Below are 26,921 nucleotides of genomic sequence, written 5' to 3'. Positions count from 1 at the left end.
GTATTCACTTAGTACAGGTGTAAATTGATCATTCTCATCTGCTGAAATCAGCAAACTGCAAAACTACTTATTAGATGATTTGCTGATGCGGGTAATTTCTTCTAAACTGTAGCATAGGCAAACCTAAAATTAGTGAAACTACACTTAATTAATCTGCATTCCATCTGAAACCATAAATGAAATTTCTCCTTCAAACTAGTGGGATATGACATGCTGTTTTGCTGTGGCTGCTTTAAAAACTGATGCTGTCAGAGGATCAAGGAGGACAAGTGGACAGATTCTAAGTATTGGTTAATTGCTGTGTAGATAGTATTTAGAATGGCACAGTCAGAAATGCCTAAAAACTTGCATGGCATCATTTCTTTTAAACAGGGCAATGTTTTATAAATGTTTATAAACCTAAACACTTTGCTAAGATTGAGACTAAATAAAGGCAAGTGTACAGAAGCTGGGAACAGGTTTTGCTGACTGTGTTGGATAATACTTTAAAAATGCTTTGCTTTAGCCATTTTATTCTGTCCTTTTCCATTGTTTGTAAGAGTCATTCCCCCTCCCTGCCCAAATTAAAAAAACAAAAAGTATTGTGGGAGACTCCTACAAGGAGCTTAAACTTCTAACATTTATCAGTCTAAAAAAAACCCTGCTAGCAATAAATAATCTAAACAAAAATCAAGTACAGAATACATAACATCTGACCAAAGTTTATAATTCAGCCCACATATACCATTAATCAGAAAGATAGACCTGCAAGTTTACATCTAATGTTGACAGCACTAAGGAGGGTAACCAACCACTGGATTTCTACAGACTGCAATTTTGCACTCTTCATGTCATTCAAGGCACACAATCGTGCTGAAACAACTACAATTTAAAAATTTAAACCTGTAAATGACATTTCTTCCTAAAATAAGCAGCTTGTCTGATAGGGATTCTGTATGGTTGCTATTGAAAATGAAGCTATCAAGCAAGTACAGTTGGTAATTAGGACGGATCAGGGACTACTGCCCTCAGGCAGTGTGGAAAGGGTCAGCTGATTTTGGATGCTGGGAATATATTGCCAAAAGCCTGAGACTGGCCTCAGGGCATAGATAGGGGCTTCATCTGCAGCTATAGAGTTCCAGGGACTGTTTTATTTGATGGTATAGATGGTTAAGTTTGATTAAGTGGGTCTAGACTATGAAACTCATGTAGAGACAATTTAGGCTGCCACTTAGGAAGGAATAATGAAAAGTTGCCTGGGGAAAAAAAAAAAAGAAGTAATGAAAAGCTTATAAACAACAGTTTTTATGTCATATGATTTTGTACATCTGCTGATTTTATACCAGTATATTTGCTTTGGACTTTTTCCCTACTTTACCCTTCTTCCTGTGTGACTTCTCCAATCTAAACACACTCTGGAAATTGTTAGCTGTTGCCCCTGGATCTGGTAGTTCTTAGTTTAGACTGAAAGGGAGGTTATTAGTCCTACATAGTTTGTACAAACATCCAGCTGCAACAAAGCACTGTGTAAAAAGGCCTATGCATTGCTATTTAAATAGCATTTAAGTGTGTGTGTTTTAATCTAGTATTAAAAGGATAATTGTAAAGTAGGAAACAAAGTAGTGATCTAAATTAAAAAATATTTACTGCCCTTTTAAATTAATCTGTGTTATTTATTATACTGAGACCAGGAGAAGAACTATGTTAATTTCTGTTCATTCAATTATGTAAATTATGTTTATTATGTACCACTTGCAGCACATTCCTGTAAGCTCTTTAAGTTCTTGAATTCAATACTAATTGAATTTCACTCTGAATTCAACACTAATTCAGAATTAGCTGAAATCAAAGGGGAAATCTGCATTGATTTTAGTGGTTAGATCAGGCTTTTGATACCGACACCTGAAATCTAATAAAACACCAGAAAAAAAGGTTAATTATTAATTTTTGATTTGGTCATCTGCATTTGAAATTGTAGGTCTAATTAAAGGACAGCTAAACACTGTATGCATTTATCTTTATCTTGGTTTTGAGTTATAAGTTAGATGACTTTTAAGCTTAACTTCTGTTTTAAATTAATTTTTTTCTACTTTAATATGCCTTGATAGAATTCCAAAATGGTTAAGAATTTTATATTTGGATGAACTAACATTTAAAGAACAAGGGTTTACTTTGTAGAACCAAAATGATGTCGTGTCTAGACTCTGTTTTATGGAAGTATCTTTTTTTGTGTGGCCATTTTTGCAATAACATGTGAATTCCTTTTTCTCTAGTTCCTAATGTCAGCCGAAACGGAGATCCTTTTGTACAAACGTCAATTGTGGAAGCAATTGCAACTGTTGACAGAGCAATAAATTCAACACGAACACATCTGTTTGACAGGTATCTCTTTTTTTTTTTTTTTTAATTGAGAAGTCAGAATTAATTTTGTATATGCTAGAAATAATGGTAGATTTATTAAACAATAAACCATTTTGTTACTTAAAAGACATTGTTAGTGTCTGCTTGTTTCTGAGGATACTAACAGTATAATATGTAAGGATTCCTATTGTTCATTCACTCCTGCTGAGATCTCTGTTCACTGCAGCAGTTCTTCTGCTGAGATAATGTATATTAAAATGTTACTAAGTATTTAATCACAACAAAATATTTACATTTTTATTATTTTATTAAATTTTTTTCTTCTTGGTTTGCCTTCCATTTTGAGATGAGTAACCAAGGTATGTACTAATCATGTTGCTGAACATTTATATGATTGATGTAGTGTTGTTGTTTTGTAACTCCTGTGTACACTTACTGTTTCTTTCCAAATTATCTATCAGTCGTCCTCGTTCTCCAAATGATTTGCTAGCCTTATTTCGATACCCAAGGGACCCATACACTGTTGAGCAAGCAAGAGCTGGGGAAATATTTGAAAGGACCTTACAGCTTATTCAAGATCATGTACAAGATGGTCTAATGGTTGACCTGAATGGAACAAGTCAGTATTCTTTCCTTTTGTTTCTGTTTTGATGTGTATTTGCCTTTTTAAGTCATTATACTTCAGGAGACATTTATTTTCTGAGGTTTGGTCCCAGCGGAACCAAATGCAGAACCATTACATTGAAATCAGTGAAGTATTTGACTTTGCAAAGCTTTACCAAATTCCATCCTTGGTTTGCACATTGTTTGCTATATAACTCTGAGCTCTCCAAGTGGAGTGTGTTTTCTCCCATTGACATATTAGGAAAAAGTTCAGATTCTGATTCTTCTGCTGGTCGAACTTAGTATAATGGAAGTGCATAATGTATCCTGTTTCTTAATTCTCTGTGTGTTTGTTTATTAGGATCATTGTCTCATGGCAGAACAGACTTTTCTGTTGTCTGGTAAAAATAAGCACTGTTTTGTTCCTGTTTCTTTAAGAAAAACCATTTAATATCAGCGTGCCTTGGCAAGGAGAAAATAGGACATAACAAGAAGGATTTGTATACCTTACAAACCAAGGTTTCTGCATGTGCCACAATAATATTCAAAGAATTATTTGCTACTTTATAAATGAGTGTCATATGAAGCTAATTGCTTTGTGTAACACTGACATGATGTAATGAGAAACACAGTTTTTGTTGCTTTTTATAACTAGAAAATAAAGTGTGAGGTTTAAGTTCTGCCTTTTAGGTATTGGATTGCAGTCAAACTCATGAAGTCCAGCTGGAGTACAGCTAATGTGTGTAGATATATGTGTGGATAGGCTTGAAACATAGGATTGAAGCATTTGGAAATAATGATAGAGTTTAGGAGAGCTTTTGAGACTTGAGACATAGCCAAAAACTACACTGACAATCTAGAGGAAATACTTTTACTCATTATATTCTTTTTGATGTTTATAATTGAGTATTTATTGTAACTTCTGAAAACTTTAACACTGGCCATGAATTATCAAGTATTTATAAGACCAAAGACAACAAGCTTTGTGGTGTACTGTCACATTTGCTTGTGAAAGCAGCTCGTTACTTGTTATTAGAGCTGAGTAGATAATTCTTGATGAATTGTTTACCACAAAAACTTACTCAAAATTCTTTGAAGGCTGATGTATTATAAGAGCCACCCTGTTTGGTTTGGTTCTCTGATTAGATGCATGTGCAAGCATATTGAATATCTATGCTATAAATATACAGTACTAGCAATATATAAAATGTGATGTGTGAGAACTGGTTGACTAGGATTCATAATAGTGAAACACCTAAGGTTTACCAAAAAGTGGTGTTAAAGCCTATGGATACTAGTTAATAAAAATAAAATTGGGCAACTTTCTGTGATACTAGAAATGCTCTTTGCAACCAGATCTTGCTTTTCAGACCTACAGAATCCAAAGAAACATGGCTTTTAGGGAAACTTGAATAATAAAATAAATCTGTTTTCATTTAAATTGCCCAATACTCCAATTTTTAATAGTAATTTTTGTCCTTATTTCATATTTTGAAATACAGAGCCAAATAAAAGGTGTTATTTAGTGCTTTAGCACTGAGAACAGTTGAGAAACATCACAGTTTCCCAGTCAGAGATTTTTTTTTTTTTTTTTTTTTTTTTTTTTTGCAAAACCTTTCAATATCCCAAGGAAAGACTATGCAGCAAAATTCTCCTTCACAGTGCCAGACTGTATAACAATGGCCATTAATGGAGGTTCAGGTTAGATGTCAGGAAACAGTTTCTCACCAGAAGACCAGTGCAGCACTGAAACAACTAATCCAGAAAGGTGGAGGAGTCTCAGACTTTGCAGGTTTTCAAGCCTGCTGGACCAGGTATCTAGTGCTGGAAACAGCTCTACTTCTAGCAGGAGCTTGTCTGGATAAGAGGTCCCATATAATCAATATTTCTGTGACTCTATGAAACATCTTTCTTGCTTCAAAAAAAAAAAAAAGAAGTTAGTATGTGAATTGAGCTAGCCAGCTTCTGAGCACTGGATATGCCCAGCACCCAACCATTTAGAGAGCAGAGGCAAAGTTAGTGCCTACAATGTGAGAGGTAATTAAGGATTAGCAACTGGTGTCAGAAAGCCAAAATCTATTCCGTTGGAGACATTACATCCCACTTGAACTTCTAAAGAGAGAACCTGAGCCTTTTTTTAAAATTAGTATTGAAAGTCATTCCGTCCAAAAGGTTCACAGTTGAGTTTTGGTCACAACTTGATTTCAGAAGTGGGGGTGGCAATCAGGATAACCACAAATGTTTATTTGAATGAATGATTATCATAAGCAAAGATCTCCATAATGAATGATGATCATTTAAACTGGAGTGTTATTATAAAGAAGATAAGTTTTCTGGGTGTAGTTCTAGAATTAAACTGCCCTGGTAGCCCGGATATTTTAATATGCTATGAATTATATTCTCTAAGTGTTTATTTTGCTGCATTACCCAGTGGTACTTACAAATTTTGCTCTGTGGTTTGTTTTTCTTTTTCCTAGTATGGAATATTCCATAAAATAGTTTCTGTATGTCTACATGAGTATGTTAGCAAGCACTAAATCTCTGATATCTTTGCTTTGACTTGTAAACCATGTGGAGTACTCATAGCCTGAGGCTGAGAAAACAGCTTCCCTGGCTGAGCACAGGTCCTTTCCCAGCTGGGCAGCTTTCAGCAGCCCAGTCCCTTTCAGGGCAAAGACAAGGCTGGGCTTTAGGTAGTTTGTTTGCAATTGCCCTGCATTGTGGAAGTTGGCAGAGAGCCAGTTGTGCCTAGCACAGGTTTATGTGTTGAATTTAGATGAAGACCATTGTTTTTGCAGGCACACTGGGACTGAGCTCAGGACTAAAAGTAACATTTCCCAACTGTGTGCAATTAACTGATACCAACCCCTTGCAAAACTGCATTCAGTTCATATTTTTGAGTGCTTGCCATCATTCTGGGAATGCCTGAAGCCTGTGGGAGCACAGCACCCCTCTACACTCAGTCATTTCCTTTTTTCCTTTTGCCTTTATACTGTTTGTTTGGTTTTATTCCTGACTGCAAGCTTTCCAGATCAAGATCCATGGTGGTGTGTGGTCGTTTCTAGTTAGCTAAATGCACATCTACACTGCCAAATACTCCACCTTCTGGACTTTTTCCTGGATCCTGGAACCTTGTTCATCCACGCTCTATATCCATTAGTCACTCATGGCGTGCCTTTTGCTTTGGACCAGCGGCTCCTTTTTGAAGTTGTCCCCCCTTACTGAGCCTTGGTATGATTTGTGATAGGGTCTTGAACAATGTGAATTCTTTTCAACTTTAATAAAAAATTGGGTCTGGGCCCACATTCAGTCTAGGGGTACAAAGTAAAGATTTTCTGAAGGAAACCTACTTCTGGATACAGTAGGTATGTCTTACTCAGCAGCAAAAATTTCACTTTACTGAGGCATTTCTGTTGATTCACACAAGTCAATAATTTAGATGTAGCCAGAACTTTCCCCCGGAATTAAATTCAAATGTTACAAAGTAAAAATCACTTTTACAATGATTCCTAATAGGCAGCAAGGACAAGGCAGAGGCTGACTCTTCTGTTATTTGCAGTCAGCCAACACTGTACTGGGAGGCCTCATGGTCTTCAGTCCTTCCACACGCCATCATATCGTAACAGAGATCATGCAGTACGTAAGCTTAGTTTGAGGTTCTAAAAACATAACTCTAATGAATTACAGTATATATTTTGTAGGTATCATTTTTCTATGAACTAAAAAAAAAAAAATACAGGAAAATGATAAGTATGTTTTAATCCCAGAGGTGAATGGTGTGGATTGCAGAGGGAATCTTTGCCAAATGCTACACAAACACTGCTTTCATATAAAAACTCATCCAGGGTAATGTGGATATGAGTTACTCCACAATGTTTGTCCTAGAAATTATTCCACGTTTGGCTCTATTGCTGGTGGTATTTTATTTTTTCATTGATTTTTTTTTTCCCTAAAATTGGCAACTTTCATTGTAATAAAGCAAAACAAAAAAGTATTGTTCAGGGAATGAGCAAGCCTCAAAAGCTAAAGTCTTGAAGTCCATTTAAGTGTTAACTGACGTTTTTTAAAATGTTTTAGTAACATGAGAAAAATGTTCTATTTGTCTCAGTATGAGGCTTTTCTTTCTGAAAACATCTCTGCTTTCCTAAGTGACCAAATAAGTAGTGAGCTCCTCTTGCGATCATTTAGTAAAAGTTGCACTTGAATTGGCATTTTAGAAAGTTTCCTCCTGACAGAGTGGTGGTGAAGTTGTTCAAATGACCTGTGCTCAAATATACATATATGATTATTGCTGTCCTTATCTAAAAATAGGGATGTTTAATCTGGTGGGAAATGTAAAATAAAATAAAAAATAAAATAGCATTTCCAATATGTTATTGATCTGGAGGGGACCATGAGTCTGTGTATTCTCTGATAGTTTTCTTTCTCTGTTTTCTCTTTCAGGTTATCACTATAATGACCTTGTATCCCCACAGTACTTGAATCTGATAGCCAATCTCTCAGGCTGTACAGCCCATCGGCGAGTGAACAACTGCTCCGATATGTGCTTTCACCAGAAGTACAGGACGCACGATGGAACATGCAACAACCTTCAGCATCCCATGTGGGGCGCTTCTCTGACAGCTTTTGAACGTCTGTTAAAGTCAGTCTATGAAAATGGATTTAATTTGCCTCGGGGAATTGAGCCCAGACGGCTCTCTAATGGCTACCCACTCCCAATGCCTCGCTTGGTTTCAACTACTCTGATCGGCACGGAAACAGTAACTCCTGACGACCAGTACACTCACATGCTCATGCAGTGGGGTCAGTTTCTTGACCATGACCTTGACCTCACCGTGGCTGCCCTAAGTGAGGCCAGGTTTTCAGACGGTCAGCATTGCAGTTCTGTCTGTACCAATGATCCTCCATGCTTTTCTATCATGATACCACCAAACGATCCCAGAGTTAGAAATGGCGCACGCTGCATGTTTTTCGTACGCTCCAGCCCAGTTTGTGGAAGCGGCATGACATCTCTCCTGATGAATTCTGTGTACCCACGAGAGCAGATCAACCAGCTGACTTCATACATTGATGCTTCCAATGTGTACGGCAGTTCGGACCACGAAGCGCTAGAAATCAGAGACTTGGCGAGTCAAAGGGGTCTTCTGAGGCAGGGCATTGTACAGAGATCTGGCAAGCCCCTTCTTCCATTTGCCACTGGCCCACCAACAGAATGTATGAGAGATGAGAATGAGAGCCCAATACCCTGCTTTTTAGCTGGCGATCAGCGCTCTAACGAACAGTTGGGTCTTACCAGCATCCACACTTTGTGGTTTAGAGAGCACAACAGAATTGCCACAGAGCTACTGAAACTCAATCCTCACTGGGACGGTGACACAATATATCATGAAACACGCAAAATTGTTGGTGCAGAAATGCAACACATAACATTTAGCCACTGGCTCCCTAAGATCTTTGGAGAGGTAGGCATGAAGATGCTTGGCGAATATAAGGGTTATGATCCCAGTGTTAATTCTGGCATAACTAATGAGTTTGCAACTGCCGCTTTTAGGTTTGGTCACACACTCATTAATCCTTTTCTGTATCGACTGGATGAAAACTTTGAACCTATTCCACAAGGCCATCTACCTCTTCACAAGGCATTCTTCTCTCCATTTCGGATTGTAAATGAAGGAGGCATTGATCCACTTCTAAGGGGATTTTTTGGTGTTGCTGGTAAGATGCGTGTCCCCTCACAATTACTCAATACAGAATTAACAGAAAGACTCTTCTCCATGGCACGTACTGTGGCTTTAGATCTGGCAGCTATGAATATTCAGAGAGGCAGAGATCATGGAATTCCTCCCTACCATGATTTTAGAGTTTACTGTAATCTTTCTTCAGCTCAGACTTTTGAAGATCTGAAAAATGAAATTAAGAATCCTGAAATCAGGGAGAAACTTAGCAGGTGAGCCTGAGGTGAAGAAAAAGTCAATTATCTAAATGTGCATGCAAAAACCGTATCTGAATGTCTTATCTAGAAAAGATATTTGCTAAGACTTAATGTGTTTTTTAAGAAACTTCCATCAGTACCAGAAAATAGATGTTAAAAATTTCCACATTTGGATAATTTCTCTACTTCTGCATCTCTATGAACAGTAAGAATATACAGTATATATACAGTAATGTATACTGCATGTGCTCATGAAATTATTAATTTGAAAGGCCTAGTTTTGTAAATGCTGTTAAAAATGAATGCTATTTCAGTGTAAGGTCATATTAAATGCCAACTTCATGCAAGTATTTAGATGTTCAATTCCATTAATTCTGTACAGTGAAACAAACGTCAGTATTGTCCACTGTACTGTCGTGTGAACACCCTTCACTACCAGTAATCAGTTCTTTAGAGATTCAGTGTTTGAAATTAAGTCTTCGTCTACCTGCCACCCCTAGCTTATTTGCTCAAAATTAAAGACAGAGAATTAGTCTCAGCTCTAGTAATATAAAAAAGGTGTACAAAGGCACAGGAAAGATAAACTATAAAAAAAAATACAATTCTAAGAAATCAGAAGAAAGCTGCTAGGAGAAAAAAGAAATTGCAGGCTAGACATGCAGACCCACCTGATGTATACAACCTGCATTGCAGGATTTCTTGTGTATACTCTCTCAGCTTGTTCACAAAAGAAGTAGTGCTATTGCTACATTTTTTCCTGTGAGTTATTTCTATCTCAGATTCACCATTACCTTTTATTACTGATTTAGTACTGATTTTTTTGTAAATATAAAATATTTGTTATTCAGTATTTGTATTTTTTTCATTTTACAGGTTGTATGGCTCTCCACTGAACATAGACCTATTTCCTGCTCTAATGGTGGAAGACTTGGTTCCAGGGAGTCGACTGGGACCAACTCTGATGTGTTTGTTAAGCACACAGTTCAGGCGTATTCGGGATGGAGACAGGTACATTAAAATACCATGGAAACCAAAAGGAATTTTAACTTAAGGATACTTAGTAACAGTTGCAACATCATGTTTCCAAAACAAACTCCATATTATGTTCATTTATGATTTTAAAATATAACTGAAAAGATGAAGAATATATGTTTAAAACATTGTTAGAAGCCGTGGTTCTTTATTAATTTTGTTACTTTTTATGGTGAATGTCATACTGACTCCCAAAAACATGACAGCCAATACAGGTTGAGTTTCCTTTTGCCAGGTATTCAAGTCACTTGCCTTTTTGAAAAAGTGCATGATGCTTCTCTTATTGTTATTGAGTTATTTTATTGGCAAAGAAATTGTGGTTGTTACTTAAGCATAGGTTGGAACAGTATCATTATATATAACCCCTATGCATACCACAATGCAAGCAATCTGAACAGTAGGCAGGTAGAATCAGTAACTTACGAAATTTTCTTTTCCATGTAAAGCTTGCATTTTATAGTAATGTATTATTTATATTTGCTATTGATAACAGGCTTTTAACTCTTTTTGTATGAAAAATGAACTATTTGAAACCATAGTGTTTACTTCTTGAATATAATGAATTAATTGAGCATGTGTGAGAAAGTCCCTCAATCAATATAGTAATGAAAATAGTTTAGCAGAAAAAATCATTAGTGAATTAAATCATCTCACTTATCTTGATAGTAAATTAGAAATAGATTAACTATTTTCTAATCTCAGCAACTCCATGAAAAGATTTTCATGACCATAAGAAAGTTGCCTGAGGAAAGAAATTACAAACATTTAAGTTTCTTACTTAAAAGAACCCTTAACTTCATAGTCTGGTGCCATTTTAGATGTCCAGAGATACTCAAGACATCAAAATGAGAACAGAAGAGAAATAAAATAATTTCCTGAAGATTTCATCCCTTTCAGAGTGTGAACATGGCACCAGCTAGTGCTAAAGTGACACCAGGAGCTAAGATTTTTGCATTTGAATCAGTCCCTTGATAGAATGTTAAGTTGAGAACAGGATTTATGAGATAATGCATTTCATTCTGAACACAGCATTGAAATATCTTTGAAAAACTGCCACTTATTTCTTTTCACTAGCAGACTTGTCTTTTCTGTGAGATTACAGGTTATGGTATGAAAACCCGGGTGTGTTCACGCCTGCTCAGCTCACTCAGATCAAGCAGACATCTCTTGCCAGAGTTTTGTGTGACAATGGTGACAACATAACCAGGGTACAACATGATGTCTTTAAGGTGGCTGAATTCCCACATGGATATAGTAGCTGTGAAGATATTCCTAAACTGGACCTTAGGATGTGGCAAGATTGCTGTGAAGGTCTGTATAGAGGTGGATTTGGGGGCAGTGAGGTGTGTGCAGTTTGTTAAATGTCTACTTTATTTTAAGAAGGTATTTTACTGTTTTGGGTGTTTTTTTAAGATACTACAAATTCTAATCTGAAGACTAGCCCCAGTTAAGTGGGAAATCATTCCATATTCTGTATTAAATAAACACCTCATAAAAATAGCATCGATTTGAGCTTTGCAAGGTGTAGATAACTGGCTACTTCTTTTCTTTCTTTTGTGGGTAAATATTCTCATTCATTGCCACCTCCTCCAAAAGTTAGGAGCATGGAGTAATTTTTTTTTCCTGAAAAATAAGCTTTTTTTCTCCCAAAATAGGGCTTGTTTAGCTGCATGGAGCACAGGACACTGCTTGGTGGCCTGTATGTTGGCTTCTATCTCACAGATTTTCTGCGTGGCCTCTCTTCAGCCATCGTCACGTCAGAATTCTCTGCAACTGTTGCATAGTTAGAATCCATTCCCAGGAGAATCTTCTGGATCATGCAGAGTGATTTTTCAGTAGCATCAACAACAAAATGCTTCAGAGGACAATGACCTCTCTTTCTTGAGATCTCCTTGACAATGTTGTTATCAATTGCTTTGGACAAAATTCAAATGGCATGCCCAGGCTGTAAAAGTATATCCAGGAATTTTGGGAACTTTGCTCTGGAACTCTTACTATTGAGAAATTGCTGTCAAACAAATTCCTAGTATGAAAAGCCTTGCTCTTGTTTCAGAGGATAAGGGTAGCATTGGTTGATATTATTAGAATCTGATCATTTCCCTAATATATTTCAATACTAATACCTTGTAGTTTTGCTGATGAAAGGTACCCAGATCTGTGTTCTTCATCTTTTCTACTGCTGATTCTCTTGAGTTTACTACTGCTGAGTACTACTACTGAGTAGTACTACTGTTGAAAGAAATGCAGGTATAAAGAACTGGTGGATTTAATTTTTGAAAGAAGTCACAATCTTCCACTAGTGTCTTGTCTATTTAACTCTTTTGGTAAGATATAATTGTCCACAATGAGAAAGTTCTTTTGTGATACAGCTCAGAATTTAATGCAGAAGGTAAAAGTTAAACTGATAGAGGATGTCTCTTCAGTCTGCTATAGATACAGTAAAGACTGAGGAAGGATTGATAGTCATGTGACTGTACCATGAGAACAAACTCAGATATCATTAATAATTAAAATGGTAGATAGAGATTTACTATTCAAAGTTACTGCATAACTTAGCTTTTAAACTGATTACTGTATTGTCTTATCCAGTAAACAAGTTTAAAAAAAAAAAATCACTCTCTAAGAAAATTCTTCCTTGAAGACTGTTCAAAATGTCAGTTATCAGTGTGAAACTAACAGAAATAAATACTTTAAATTTCAATAAGATCTCGTACAGTATTCCCCATATACAATATCTTTCAGGCCTTACTCTAATTTTTACAGCTTTCTTTCTTTTTTATTGGTAGGTTACTTGGGTTTTTTTAAACAATGTTTACCAGATTTGCCATTCCCAAATTAATGACAATAGTTTCTAAAAAGCTAGACATTATTGACACATTGTAATTTTAATACAAAGTCTTCCAGAATCTCTTCAAAAAAATTCCCTGACATATGCCAGAAACAATGTGAGAAAACCAATTCTCATTCTTTAAATGCTTTGCCATAAATAAAGCACATTCTTCCAATTCAGGATAAGTTCACTTTGCCATGGTTCATGAAGCTTGACAGACAGTTTCACAAATACATTTTTATATTGATTTGTAAAAAAGATAAAGCCATTCTGAGAAATTATGTGTTGATTCTCTAAATGTTATGTTATCACTGAGCCCTTCAGAACAGATGTTATCTTTGGAAAGTCTTTAGGGTATTCTTGTGTTCAGCAACCCAGTATGCATTTTCATTCAAGAAAGTTGCTACCAGAGAATACCACTGGATGCAGCACAGTTAGACAACTGTCAAGCAAAAGAAAGGGTAAATAAGTACTGTTTTATGAAAAATTTCCATTTGTATCCCCTTTTTCTGAACTCCTGAAGCCGTGCAGGGGTTAATGAACAGCAAGTGAAGTATGTGTGGCTGTTTTCTTGCATGGTTGAATGATGGTGACATTTTCTGTGGGATTCAGTTTAAGTAAGTGATATAAAAAATTTCTTTCCTTCTGTAGCCACTCTTCCTCTGAGGTGGGGCATCCACTCAGGAACAGCATTTACTTCGAGTTGAATATATTAAAAGGATTTGTTTATTTAAATTTATTATTGTTCATTATTGAAAGGAAAAAAAATTAAACCCTTCCTCAGATTTAAATGCTTCTAATGATTTTAAAATTAAAATTATCCTAAGTTTAAATTTCAAGTACAGAATATTGCTCATTGCCCTTTATGTATGTTTCATAAGTGACCCATGTGTTCAGCTGTTTCAGCCTGGTTAAAAACACATCTGGTTTTGTTGTCCTTCCTGTTTTGTTAAAAGTCAAAATACTTTTCCATATGAAGAATAGAAAAATGTCTTAGTTGTAAAAATCTGCCTTGTAGATTTTTTGAGTAAAGCTAGTATTTCCTTCTTACAAAGCAAAGAATCATTCCTCTTTATAATAATAAAAAGAAGAGATTACCTTTAGATTTCAGTTGGCAAATCATACAACAGAATTAGTAGTTTATTATGGCAAAAAATCGGAGTTCCACTGAAGTGCACAAGATTTCTTCTGTTTTCCTTCACTTTCTACCTTTCTTTGTCTTGTCAGAGATGATGAGTAATTGCTGGATTTACTGCTGCTCTTTATTTGTGCAAAGAGCACTCAAGCCTTAAATTTTCCAAACAAGAAACTTCTGGTGCTTAATTTCAGGCTCTCTAGTGCAAGAAGTGTATTTTGAATTTGTTTTCTTTTTTTTAAAGTAATCAGTGTATGCTTTCATGATTATTCAAATGTGAATATTTAAAAGTTTCACACTTTTTGGTTTTGTTTTGTGTTTTGGGTTTTTTTTGTAAGTCAAAGTACAAAAATTCTTTAACCTTTTGTTTTATGTCAAAACCCTTGAGGTTTCACATGGACCCAGGAGGACAATGGACAATGACCCTGGAGGAAGTGATTCAGATAAGATGCAAGTCATCCTTCTAAGTGTAAACTGATTTGGGAAGATTTTTCTTAACTATTTCTCAGTTAGTGAACAGCCTATCTCCTCTGTCAGATATTGTTCTTTTTCTTTGTTTGTTTAATTCAGGAATACAGCCTTAAACAAATTATGACCAAATGTTTGAATCCCACTGAATTTCATTAGAAGAGTTATGACACATTCTTAATCTAAATGCTTTCAGTAGATTAGACCTATATTTATGAACTCTTGTATTTTAAGAGCAGAGGAACAATTAGGCTGTCTATTGCTTCTCTACTGACAACATTAATATCTTACTATGCACTTCTCATTATGTCCTTTAATCTTCAATGAGAATACTAAACAGCACTGGGCAAAGCACTAAATTCTGTGCTTTATAGTGGAAATAACACTTTAAAACTTTAACAGAAATCTCTGTGTGAGACTGGAAGTTCTTTTTTGACTGAGGATATTTTTCACTAAGAACTCTCAAAATACCAAAATGATATGATTTATGCCTGAAAAGGTTTTGTCTTTACCCAGAACTTATATACTTTGGTCAGGTCATATATTTTTGCTTTCTACGTTCAAATTATCTTTTTACATTTAAATTTACATTTAAAGACAGTGTCTGTTAGCTTAGTAACAATTCAGTCTATGCCAGGCTACTAAAATTAATTTCCATGGTTTGTAATTATAAGGACATCATCCTTTTTATCTTTGAGTTGAAGTATTTAATATAGCCCAGTGTTTTTGTATGATTACAAATTTTACTGAGAGAATCAGTATTTTTATTTGTATTTCATCCAAACCAAAAATATTTTAGCTTTCTCAGGTATCTGTGATCCATTAAATACAATTCTACATTCATAAACATAAGATAAGGAGATTTAAGTTATGACATTGCTTTGTCTTTGCTACCAGCAGTTTCATGCCAGTAGTTGCCATCCCTTGTGAAGAGCAGCAGGGTAGCAATAGGCTTCAACCATTGTGTTTAAATTCAAACTCCTGACTGAGCTGCCAGATCTGTCAAAGTTCCACTGCTGGCAATAAACAGATGTCTCTGGAGGACAGTCAGGCTGAAGTCTTGCCTTATGTCAGTGTTCATTTACTCTAAGATCAACATGGGTAGGAAAGCATCCTAATTGAGTGTCTCAGTGATTTCTACAAATCTAGGCAGCTGGAGGATTTCCTTCTTTTCTGTGGACTGTTCCTGCCTTTCTGAGACACTGTTGACTTTACAGTCTAGTGGGCAGGACAGTTCTTAGGGTCTTTATTTTAAAAATTCCCATGGATTTTCAGTCTGTCTGAAATTACTTTTTCTTACTGATTTGTATTCCAAAAGCTGCATGTTTTTGATCTTTAAAGTCCCCTAACTAGTTCTATTTAATTTTTCCACTGGAGAGGTTGGATTTCCTTTGGTTTGGTGTCAAGAACCTAATGTTTCTCCTTTATCTATCTGAAGACCATCCAAGACCTATTTCAATCATGAAAGCATGATAGGTTTTTAAATATCTTTAGTCTTATCATTAGCTGTGTATTACCAAACTGGACATTTGCTTTCCCAACAACATCTGAACCTTCTAGTTCTAATAGTAGACTGATTTTGAAGCTCAGTCTGTGAGCTTTGAGATAAATGACAGGAAATATCTTTATTCTTAAAATTCCCAGTATATTAGTCAGATGGAAGGTGGCAATGTGAGTTGTTACTTCATCTTCTACCTTCTATACATTTTCCTTTTCAGATGTTTAACTAATCTTTTTGCAAAAGACATCTGTTCTGATCTGAGCACATTAGTATTGGATTTCAGACCACCACATTACATTTTTGGTGGTGTTTAATTTATCTTTTGTAAGAAAATCTTGTTCAACAGAAGAAATGAAGATATAGTGTGCAATGTGAAGGGTTGTGGCCCATTTTGGCAACAACAGAACCAGCTATTTTGAGTTAGGGCTTCATTTTGTGTGAAAGGTCACTTTCTTATGTTGTGCAATTTTTAAGCTGCTTTGTGAAAACATCTACTCAAAAAAATCATTTTATATCAGATATTTTTAGTGTTTCTCCACCCTTTTGCTGCTGGCATGTCTACAAGTTCTTAATACAAATGCTTACAGTAAAAGCAACCAAATTAACTACAATAAATCTTGGACAATCAGACTAGTATCAAATAGATATATGTGCTTTGCTTCAAATTTCCTCAGTCTTTCAAGTTGTTTTGTTTTAATCTACTGTTAGTTTAATTGTCCATGGCCTAGATTTTGAGGAGTGATTCACAGAGAATTAAGACTGCACTATAGTTCTCTATCAGTTTTTTTATTATCCAATTTATGTAATAGTTGCATTTTTAAAACCTTGTGGGAAACAGAATTTTCTAAAGATGTGGACATGGCTTCCACATACAAAGAGAAATGCCAATTTTTTTATGGAAAGGGTTGTTATACATTGGAACAGGCTGCCCAGGGAGGTGGTGGGAGGGTCATCATCCCTGGAAATGTTCAAGAAATGACTGGATAGGGTATTTAGTGCCATGGTCTAGTTGACAAGGGGGTGTTTGGCCAAAGGTTGGATCTGAAGGTGTCAGGGGTCTTTTCCAACATAAATTATTCTGTGACTATGTGTGATTCTGTAAATGGATCAGCTTGACACTTGCAATGTAACATTAGCTACCTTCTGAAAGAAAAAACTGTCCACAGAGAAAAAGAATTCTTAGGTCACTTTTAAACATTCACTTTTTCTGCAGAAATTAAATGGAATGGGTATAGCTAATCTGGGGACATATTAGTTAAGCAAGGGAAAAAAAAAAACCACAGAATTTCAGACTTATTTTTTCTTATTTACTGCTACTGCTAAGATATTCTTCATTAAGAATAAAAGTTAAAAAAAAAAAAAAGAAGAGAGAAGAAATTTCTTGATGTAGGGTGTCTGTAAGCTGATGCATTTTGTCCTGCACCTCTCAGCAGTGGCATTCCTTCCTATTGTACCTGAAAGAGAAACCAACAGCATGAGCTGGTAATTTGGCAAGTTGACGTATTTGAGTTCTAAAAAACTCAGAAAGTCAGATCTGTGTCCTTAAAGCTGTCACAGAACATATGGTTCTCATATTTACCAGTCTAAGGTGATAAAACCTTCCCAAGATTTCAGACCTTTGTTTCTAAGAAGCAACCTAAGAATGAAAAAACAATGGGCCATTGTGTTATTGTACAGAAAAACCAAAAAAAATCTGTGTTATGCAAGATGACTGTAGCAGTTACTAAACAAAGGAGGATAGCAGAAACCTTTCACATATTGCTTCCAAGAGAAACCAGAGACTTTGTGATACTCAGGAAAACTTTAAGCAGCATGTTGCTTTGTCAAAAAAATTTCTCTGACCAGAATTAGTCCTTTCTTCAGGAACCCTTCAGTATGATCCTTTTTCTCACCATGCTAAATTTAGAAGTGTCTAAGGGTGTTCAAAAATGCCTTCATGCCGAGCCTCTTACAGACACATGGGTCTGTTCCCATCTGAACTAGTTTACTTTCTGAGTGGACAGCAAGGAGGTTATGTGGGAAACAGCAGAACACACAAGAAGAATGAACAATATGTTGGCAGCAAATAGCATGTGGTTCTTTGGTGGGTGCTGCTATTACAGGAGGAAAGTAATGCATTTATTAAAGAATGGGACAAACTGCAAGGAAAGCACAGGGAAGGGGAATTGTGGATAACTTGTGTTCAAGAATAATCTGTAGATATTGGTTTTGATCTGATTTTTTTTTATTTTTTGGTCAGTAATCTTATTTTTTGTGTCTTAAATTATATTAAGCCATTAAGAAAAACTTAAGTTTTTCCTCACAAAGAAATTATAATATTTTAATATGCATAAAAGTTCAACACAATTAAAAGTAATCCAAGATATCTATTATTTTGTAATCAGAGCAACCTTCCATTTGTTTCTCTAGTTGCTCATTTCAGCAGTGTTTATAGACTTGGAACCTTTGCAGTAATTTGTGTTAATACTTCAGATATTCAATCTAAATTCCAGAAAAATACTTTATAAATATCACTGAGTTTCTGATTTAATTTGTTTTGGTGCAAATTAAGAGAAACATTACGGAAGATGACTCCTTCCCATCTTCAGTTGCTTTCATGGCTAATTCTGCTAATACCAGACTTAGCTGAGAAATGCCTATGGCATCCTGTATTTAGGCTTTTCCTTCGGTTTTAGCAGATTCTGCTTCTAGCAGTTGATCATGTAGTTTGTTCCTGCCTCAGCTTGGCCCATTATTACTTTTGGCTTTAAAGCTTCTGTGAACAGAAATGAGAAAACTTCTTTTTTCTCATTGTCTTCTCTATCAAGCACTGTTGCAGTTTTATTTTGTTTTCCTTTTCTTTCTTAAATGGGACTCTTTCCAAATACTTACTGTGTTTGAAAGGCTAAATACAGTGAACTGGAAGAAAGACATTCTTCATCCTGCCAAGACTTCACTTTGGATCTTAGGAGAAGATTTCTGTCATAGCTCATTTTCAGGCTTGAGATTTTTGCTCTGTGATGGAAGGAGTTTTAGAGTCTGGTGATACATTCAGATTCCCCAGATTTGGAAATAAGATTCTTCAACTTATAAATCACGTCTGCAAATTTGGAATTAAATTGAAAATTCTCTATAATTGCTGGGATAGATGAGGTACCCACAGAGTGGTTTTTATGTCATTGTTTTTCTTCCTATGTAGCTGCCCTATTTGCCCAGAAAATAATTAAAAGCCAAGAGAGTGAAAATTTCAGAAGTGAGAAGAATAGTTAAAGTAGTACTATATGGGTTTGTTAAAATTGTATTACTCATGTTTTTCACGCTAAAAAGCCAGTCTGTGGATAATCAAGGTTCACATTCTCTGCATCTAACTAGCTTAAATATTCTATCACTGAGATTTATTCATCTGCCATCTACCAGTTCCAGAGGGATCAGACTGAATGTATGACTTGCCTTTACCAATTCAGAAAACACTGCCAAACCATATTCATACAGTAATTGCTGAAATATGCTGTAGTTTATGTGTAATTTCTGGTCTGTTTCCAGACTGTAGAACCAGAGGACAGTTTAATGCATTTTCCTATCACTTTCGGGGAAGACGTTCTCTTGACTACAGCTTTCAGGAGGACAAGCCCCTGAAGAAAATGAAGATGTCTAAATCAGTAAGGTGAGACTTCTTTTTTTTTTTTTTTTTTTTAATAATTATAAAAACCCTTTTGTTTTCAAAATGGAATGAAATGGAACGATTTCTTTGGGAGCCACTTTTTTTCCAGTTCCTGCTGTCTCAAGTTTAGGATTGATGTATTTTATTCTGACACTTCTGCATATCTACTAACAATAAGCTTTTTTTTCAAGCTCAAATTTGTGTAAAACTCTTTGTGAGTAGTATAAGTATAGTCCTTTTGTTCTTCCTGCAGTTTTCATGAAAAAAAAATCACTAATGAAGCGTAATTTGGAGATTTGAAATGCCACATTCCCACATTGCCTGCTGTAACTAAATTAATCTAAATTATTTCATTTCCTATTGGGAGCTTCTAGAAATAGGAGGACACCAAGAAATACCTGTAGAAATAGGAGGATACCAAGTGTTGATTTCAGTTGCATAAAAATTTGTGATAATGATAAGGATTGCTTCTGGTACCAAAAACTTCAAGCAGGAATGGAGAAAAGCAGTGCAAATAATATTGTTTATAACTCCCTAATCCTCAAAATATAGCAAGGAAGTAAATCACAGTTTCAGTCACAAATTATCAGCTACACAGGGTCCCTGCCCTTTCATGGGAATTAGTGACTTGAAATGAGTTCTGCTCAGACCATTTCTTGTGAAGATCCTTCATGATGAACAAGTTTGGGACACCTGAATTACAGTTCTTTCTATTCAGCATTCTTTTAACAAATAAAACTTCCTATTTGAGTGATGATGATGATGATGATGATGATGATGATGATGATGATGATCAAGCAGAGTCTACCCACTCTGGCAAGGAAAGCATCTAGACAGATACATAAAGAGGTAAATTAATTTCAGTAATTTCAAATACTCTGGAGGTGTAGTAGTACTTGAAGGAATACCATGATTATGTTCCACTTAATTGAGAGGAATCTGTCCTGAAATAAAAGATCCTTTAGGTGTTTAGGATTTTAGAAAAGAGAAGATAGCAGCTATGGATAAGCTGGTCTATAGATAATATGAAAATGTAGGTTCCTTTGAAATAATCCTTGAAGAAGGATGTTTTGTCCATCTTTGCAAGTGAACTGCTAGAAAAATTTACAAAAGAGCAATTCACTTTTTAAGGATGCCTAGTCCCATAATTCTAAAGTTGTAGTAGGGGTTAAATTAAGTCAAAATGAAAGTAAGAAAAAATAAACCTTACATCCAAGTACCAGCTTGTTTGACTGTGTTTCACTCCAACTGCTAATTAGGACTACAAACAGTAGATTTACAATACTTCATTTGTAGCATAAATAAAACTAAAGCAACCTCAGTCACTGAACATTCCCACGAGTTCTCATACTCAGTGTGGTATTTAAATTTCATTTGTGGTGAGAAGGGTTCTTTCCTCCTTTTTTTAGCTTCTCATTTTCAATAACTTGAACAGGTGGGGAAGATTAAATATTTTGTTATACAATAGCAGCTGGTTTACTTGAACTTTGGCATGTTATGTTGTTTAGAGTTCTTTTTCTCTAATTTAGATTAAAAAGTATGGGAAACTAAGTAGCTTGAACCCCTGCCAGGAAGTGCTGTTTTAATTTATGCAGAAAGATTATAAATCTTGAGCCCTGATAGATGAGAATTTCTTTGCCAGTTCATTCTTTGGGTATACCTTAGCACTGGAGATGACATGTAAACCAAATAGTAATGCCTGTAATTATTAATGGATTCAAGAATCTTTAAAAAAGTAAATGGATTCAAGGATCTTAATATAATAAGTGACTTTAAAATAGTTTTATCCATACTTTTGAATGCCTGTTTGTTCAAGTGGTACCAGATAGTATATTGTTAGTTACAGACAGTTCTTTTTGTTACTCTTTCTCATCAACAGACTGAATTGATTAACACAATCTAGTGTTGTATATTTGTTATGAGATATCAGCTGAAAAATACTACAGAAAAAAGACTTAAGATTTTGTGTACTATAAGCAGTATTGATGTCAAATGTTAGTTAAAAATATGTTCATACCTAGAAGTACTTCTCATTTATTTATGAAATGCAACTTTCTCCTTTTTAAAGTCGTATTTCTTAAAATGCATGTTTTGCTAACAAGCCTCTAGAGGAAGAATCTATGGTTCAGGATGTGAAATGTGAATTTCATATTGGAGGGAACACTTTTTAAAACTCTTTTACTTTAGCCTGCTTTCATATTGGAGGCTCAGGGGTGAATTTAAGGTGATGCTGTATAGTGTCACTGGTGACAACTTTGTGTGTACCCCTGCATGAAATACATAATTTTTCTAAGTATAAGAAATTCCCTGTTGGTAGTGATATTGACAGTAATCTGGAGCTCACCTGTCCTGAGTCTGTTTTCAGCACCAGCTGTTGTGGTTCATATTCCTACATTTGTTGCATGCTCTTTTACATTTTTGTTAAGTGTCCTAAAATATCTAGCCAAATAGAAAGGATTTAGATGAATATCCTGACTTTGCACTTATTTGTTGCAGTTCTGTGAAACAGAGTAAATATTTTCGTAATGCAACATCCACATCTAATGAAAATAGAAATGTACCTGCAGTGAATGACTTCAAAGAATTTGTTTTGGAAATGCAAAAAACTATTTCAAGCCTCAGAAATCAGGTAAGGTGCTATAATGAACTTATTGTAGTCTGTCATGTCTGATTGTAGATTTAATTAATAATGTTTTCCTAACATCTGTCTTACATTTTTTAATATTTAGACATCCCCTGCAGACAATACCAACACGTAGTATTTCAAACAAAAGCCAACACAGAAGATGGTGTGGTATTCTTTATTTCTGTGTTCTTTTGAAATCATACTGAAATATTCTACAGCTGGACCCTCTTGACTTTTGAACCTGAAGCCTTGTGTAACCATTGTATACTAAACACAGAAACACAGAATTAATCTTCCAAAAATTTGGTTTTAGTGTTAATAAAATCTTTTTTGCCCTTTGAAATGTGTACAATTTGTGTAAAGCAATGATTAAAATGCAGACTTCATAAGAAGTAATTGCCAGACTACAGCTGTAAACAGAGTTAAGATCTAGATCACTTAGAGAAGACTTTACAATGTTTGCAAGTAAACACTATTCAGTCATAGAGGAATCCCATTTTTAAAATGTACACCATACCGAAGTTAATTAAAAATTCAAGTAAACATTTTTAATTAAGGTACTTTAAAGTTAGTTAAAAATTCAAGTAAACATTTTTAATTAAGGTGCTTTAAAAAAAATTTAAAATTCACTTCCTTTCCAAAACATATTTGACAGTTAAAATTTGTCTTTCTGTAGACGAAACATGAAGTTTTTTTTCTCTTTACATGCTCTAGCTGAGTATTTCAGTGGTAGGAAAGATGTATTTTCTGTTAGCTTTCTTTTGAAAGACTATTTTTATATGTTTTAACTGTTTCTAGTCTTTTAGCATTATAAAAACTAAGTAGTGAGAAGAAAAACCCAAGTATAACAAGGATTATATAGCATGTATTATAAGAGAAAAACCAGAATACTTTACACAAACAAAAACCTTTTTTGATTCACTTGCTAACTTTTTAAAATATTTTCAGATAAAAAAACTTGAATCACGCCTCAGTAATTCTGATTGCACTGATGAAGAGGGTAAATCATATTCCAGCAATGAAACCTGGAAAAGGGACCCTTGTACTGTGTGTGAATGCAAAGTAAGTATGTGGAAATTAATTTAGTGGTAGAAATGACAATTTTTATTCTAAAACAGCAGTTCTGGTTTCATGCCTGCTAATTTCTGGGTAATACTTGCAAATTTTTTTTATGGTTCCCAGGTTGGTTTTTTGCAGAAAATTATATTATTCAGATATTCCTGCCCTGGACATTGTTTTTCAATCCAAATGTTATCTATTATACTTCTATTTTCATGTATGTATAGTTATATGGGTAAATTTAACTGCAAAGTGAAACACTTTTGAAAAAATCCAGCCAAAAGCATGAAAATCAATAAAAGCTCATCTGAACTTATTGCTGGTTTGTAATTTTCTTCTATCAGAGAGAAATTTTTGAAAAAGTAGTAGAAAAATATGTTAGTCCTTGGTACCCCAGTCAAAGTTTATACTGAAACAGACTCTGTGGAGTTACCATATTAGTCAGGTTCTTACAGAGAATGAATGAGAATATTTTCTGCAATAACATGAAAAATGTATTTCCTGCTTGGAACATGTAGCTAAGCATGTTTTTGCTCTGTCATTTTTCTCCTGGCACAGGGTGGTCAGATTACCTGTTTTGTGGAATCGTGCCCGCCCGCTGACTGTGCAGCACCTGTGAAGGGTGAAGGAGACTGCTGTCCAGTCTGCTCACAACAAAATACCAATAAAAAGAAGCCATAAGTCTGCTTTTTAAAAATTTAGGGTGCATACCCCTCAAATCATATCAGTGCCTGCTGATGGCAAAAACAGGTAACTGCAGTCCTAACAACAGCAAGAAATCAAGATTTACAATATTCTAATGGTGCTGTAACGGTATAACATATTGTATCATTTTATTTTCTGCCCATGAAGGTAAATCACAATGCAAAAATTAACAAAAGGGAAAATAGCAAACAGGTCAAAGTTAATTGTGTGTTATACTTCTCAGGTTAGACAAACTCAAACTGGTGCTACTTTAAAAGAACACTGTCGGGTAGTTTTAGGTACCCAAAATGACTGGGTTTAGGATTTACTCTAAATTTAAGTTTCTAAGAAACTCTAATCTAAGTTTCCTATCTTTACTTAGTAATGTTAAAAGTTTAGTGTCCCTTTCTAGTACCAGTCTGTCTTGATACTTAACTTTTTGCTGTTATTTAGTAAAACGCCAGGAAAAGGAAAACACGAGGTCACTGTGCCTGAGCAATGCCATATCCAGGCCAGTTTCTGCAAAATCAATGCATGGAAATTCTGTTAAATCACACTATCACTGCTGGGCCTGGACCAGCAAGGAAACAGAGAAAGCTACTTGACACCTTTCAGCATCCTTTCCTTGATTTAAGGAGCAAAAATAACCAAATTTTCAAAGCAATAAAAGCTAGAATTAGTAAGGATATCTAAATAACTGTAATTGGAAGAAAGCAAAAGCAACTGAATGTATATTATAGATATATTTGACAGTGTTCCTCATTCTAGGGAAACCTGCATGACAGAGTAGCATTTGATCTTAAAAATTAGCAGAATCCTTTTTGTCAAAACATTTATAATTGCTTGATGACATTTTTTGGTTTTTTTGTTTCATTTATTTTAAATTTTGTAACATAACCATCCAGGTCAGTTTGAAAGCATGCTTCTCTTTGTCTCAGATCAGCTCATGTAATTGTATGGCCCTGTTTTGAAAATGTGAAAAGATGTCACATGCCACTTATATACAAAGATTCCTACTGATTCATTGTGCATGTTGTCAATAGACATATGTTCCTGATTATATTGTGGCACTGTTGAAAAAAGGAAAAATCAAAATCAAGCAACATGATTAATTGTGGATTGACTACTTTTTCTGACAAGGTGTTTGGTTTTTTTCCCAGTTTCGTCTAATGAATATATATATTTACCTCAATATTTTTCTCATTCCTGTTAAAAATGGTCCATCAATGGACTTCATCTCCCATTTCAATGTTTAACATTATAGAGTAAATGTCTATGCATTTCAAAGTTGTGTAATTTATAGGATGCAAACTGTGTGTTTTTGACCAGGAATTAGATTGAGTGAAGGACAACTATCATACCTCATTTTACAGTTTTTATTCTGTTTAATCAGAATTGATTATTTCCCTGAATACTTAATTTGTTAGAGGTTATTGCCCTGTCCTTTAGTCCAAAGCCAAGACTCGCTAGAACCAGAACTGGTTACATGGTTCACTGACTTCTGACTTCTGAGTTTAAGTGTTGAAATTCAAGGGACAGTGACTGGGTTATCAAAGAAATCTGCACAAAATTAAACCTTCATGTGTTAAGTATTTCAGATTATGCAAACAGACTGAGTACTTAATTATTGCATGGTAGAACAAATACCTGTCTAATAACTAACCTAGCACAGCAATATGAAATCCACTATCATATTTTGGCACATAATTTCTCTGATTACTAACATTAATAATTTCTAATTTGATAAACTATTACCATGACACACATTCAAACTTTGGTGTAACTTTAAAGCATACTACAAAAACTTTGTTTCATACTATGGTAGAACCAATATGTACATGTGAGTGCTGTGTTAAAGGTGTGTGGTACACATGGAATTGCAATTTATATTTTTAAGAATATTTTAATTGATTTTATATGCAATGTTTTGATTTATATAATATTCTTTGTTAATACTTCTAGAAATTGTGTGGCGAGCATGTTTGAGTATCACATGGTTCCTAAAGATTGTCATTCCTGTATTCCTTTGATACTCTCTGTTTTGTTGACTTTTCTTGAGAGTCCAAACCACATGTCTCGTCCTGTAATTCCAGCTCAGATGGAGCTCTCATTGATCTATAGCAGAAATTCCTCAAAGAGGAAGGGTTGCAGAGCTAAACCAAATCCAGTTTAACTGCCCAAACAGTTAAATAAGGCAGTAATACATCCAGCTGGTTACTACTTGCATTCTTTCTTTTCAATTTTATATAAAATAAATTTTCTCAAGATTTCTGCTTATAGGAGAAGAGAGTTTCCATTTTATACATTATAAAATAGTACCTTTTATCTGATTGTTCCTTTTCTCCAGCCTCCAAAGTGGGAGGTTTTCTTCATTGTTCACTGTTTATTCATATGGTATATAAAATGGGCTTAGGAGTCTGGATATGCTTAAACAAATGTAACAAGTCTAATATTGAGTTATTTTCCACCATCCATCTGTTTATAAACAAGGAAAACCAGGTCTTTATCCACATTGTAAAATGTAATCAGCCATGGATTGTACTAGTTCAGTTTTATTGCAGTGTCTTTAGAATCAGCCTTGACTTTAACATTTCTGAAACAGTGGCCAATGGCTAGCTGACCATTTGCTCAGTATCCACTGTGAGAATATTGCTGTAAAATGATGCAAATTTTACATATTTATTTTCTTTTTTTAATGTTACCTGAAACAAAGTTGTTTTTGTTGTTATTTTAATCAGTAAATTTACCAAAGAACTGTTTGCACTGTATAATGAATGCTTTACAGTTAAAATAAAATGGGCCACATTTCCAAGTAAATTTCAAGATTTCTTCTTGTATATGTATTGTTTAGATGATTTGCTGAAGTTCCAATGTGTAGCCTTTGATAAGATTCATATTACTTATCTTGAGCAGGATAATCAAGACTGTTTCTGAGAAGTAGGGAATGGACTAATGAGTCATGCAGATTCAGTAGTTTATTTAATATTACCACACATAGAATTAAAATGTCTCTTCACTGTTTTCAACTAGATGATTGAAAAAAGATACCACAGGCTCAGAAAGAATATTTA

General features: G+C 34.9%; 1 protein-coding gene across 1 annotated transcript in view; it reads left to right on the top strand.

The window, feature by feature from the left end:
- The window catches only part of PXDN (peroxidasin), an 83,138-nt gene extending 56,463 nt beyond the window's left edge, over nucleotides 1-26,675 (top strand). The window contains exons 15-23 of the mRNA XM_050972515.1: nucleotides 2,253-2,361; nucleotides 2,802-2,959; nucleotides 7,387-8,890; nucleotides 9,749-9,883; nucleotides 11,010-11,218; nucleotides 19,364-19,484; nucleotides 21,978-22,110; nucleotides 23,056-23,169; nucleotides 23,725-26,675. Coding sequence (XP_050828472.1) covers nucleotides 2,253-2,361; nucleotides 2,802-2,959; nucleotides 7,387-8,890; nucleotides 9,749-9,883; nucleotides 11,010-11,218; nucleotides 19,364-19,484; nucleotides 21,978-22,110; nucleotides 23,056-23,169; nucleotides 23,725-23,847 — 2,606 coding nt within the window. The 3' untranslated portion in view covers nucleotides 23,848-26,675. The remainder of the gene's footprint in view (nucleotides 1-2,252; nucleotides 2,362-2,801; nucleotides 2,960-7,386; nucleotides 8,891-9,748; nucleotides 9,884-11,009; nucleotides 11,219-19,363; nucleotides 19,485-21,977; nucleotides 22,111-23,055; nucleotides 23,170-23,724) is intronic.
- Nucleotides 26,676-26,921: the final 246 nt, after the last annotated feature.

Source organism: Serinus canaria, chromosome 3, assembly GCF_022539315.1.
Source record: "Serinus canaria isolate serCan28SL12 chromosome 3, serCan2020, whole genome shotgun sequence".
NCBI lineage: Eukaryota > Metazoa > Chordata > Aves > Passeriformes > Fringillidae > Serinus > Serinus canaria.
The sequence above is the reverse complement of the archived record's forward strand: the minus strand, read 5'-3'. Positions and strand labels throughout refer to the sequence as shown.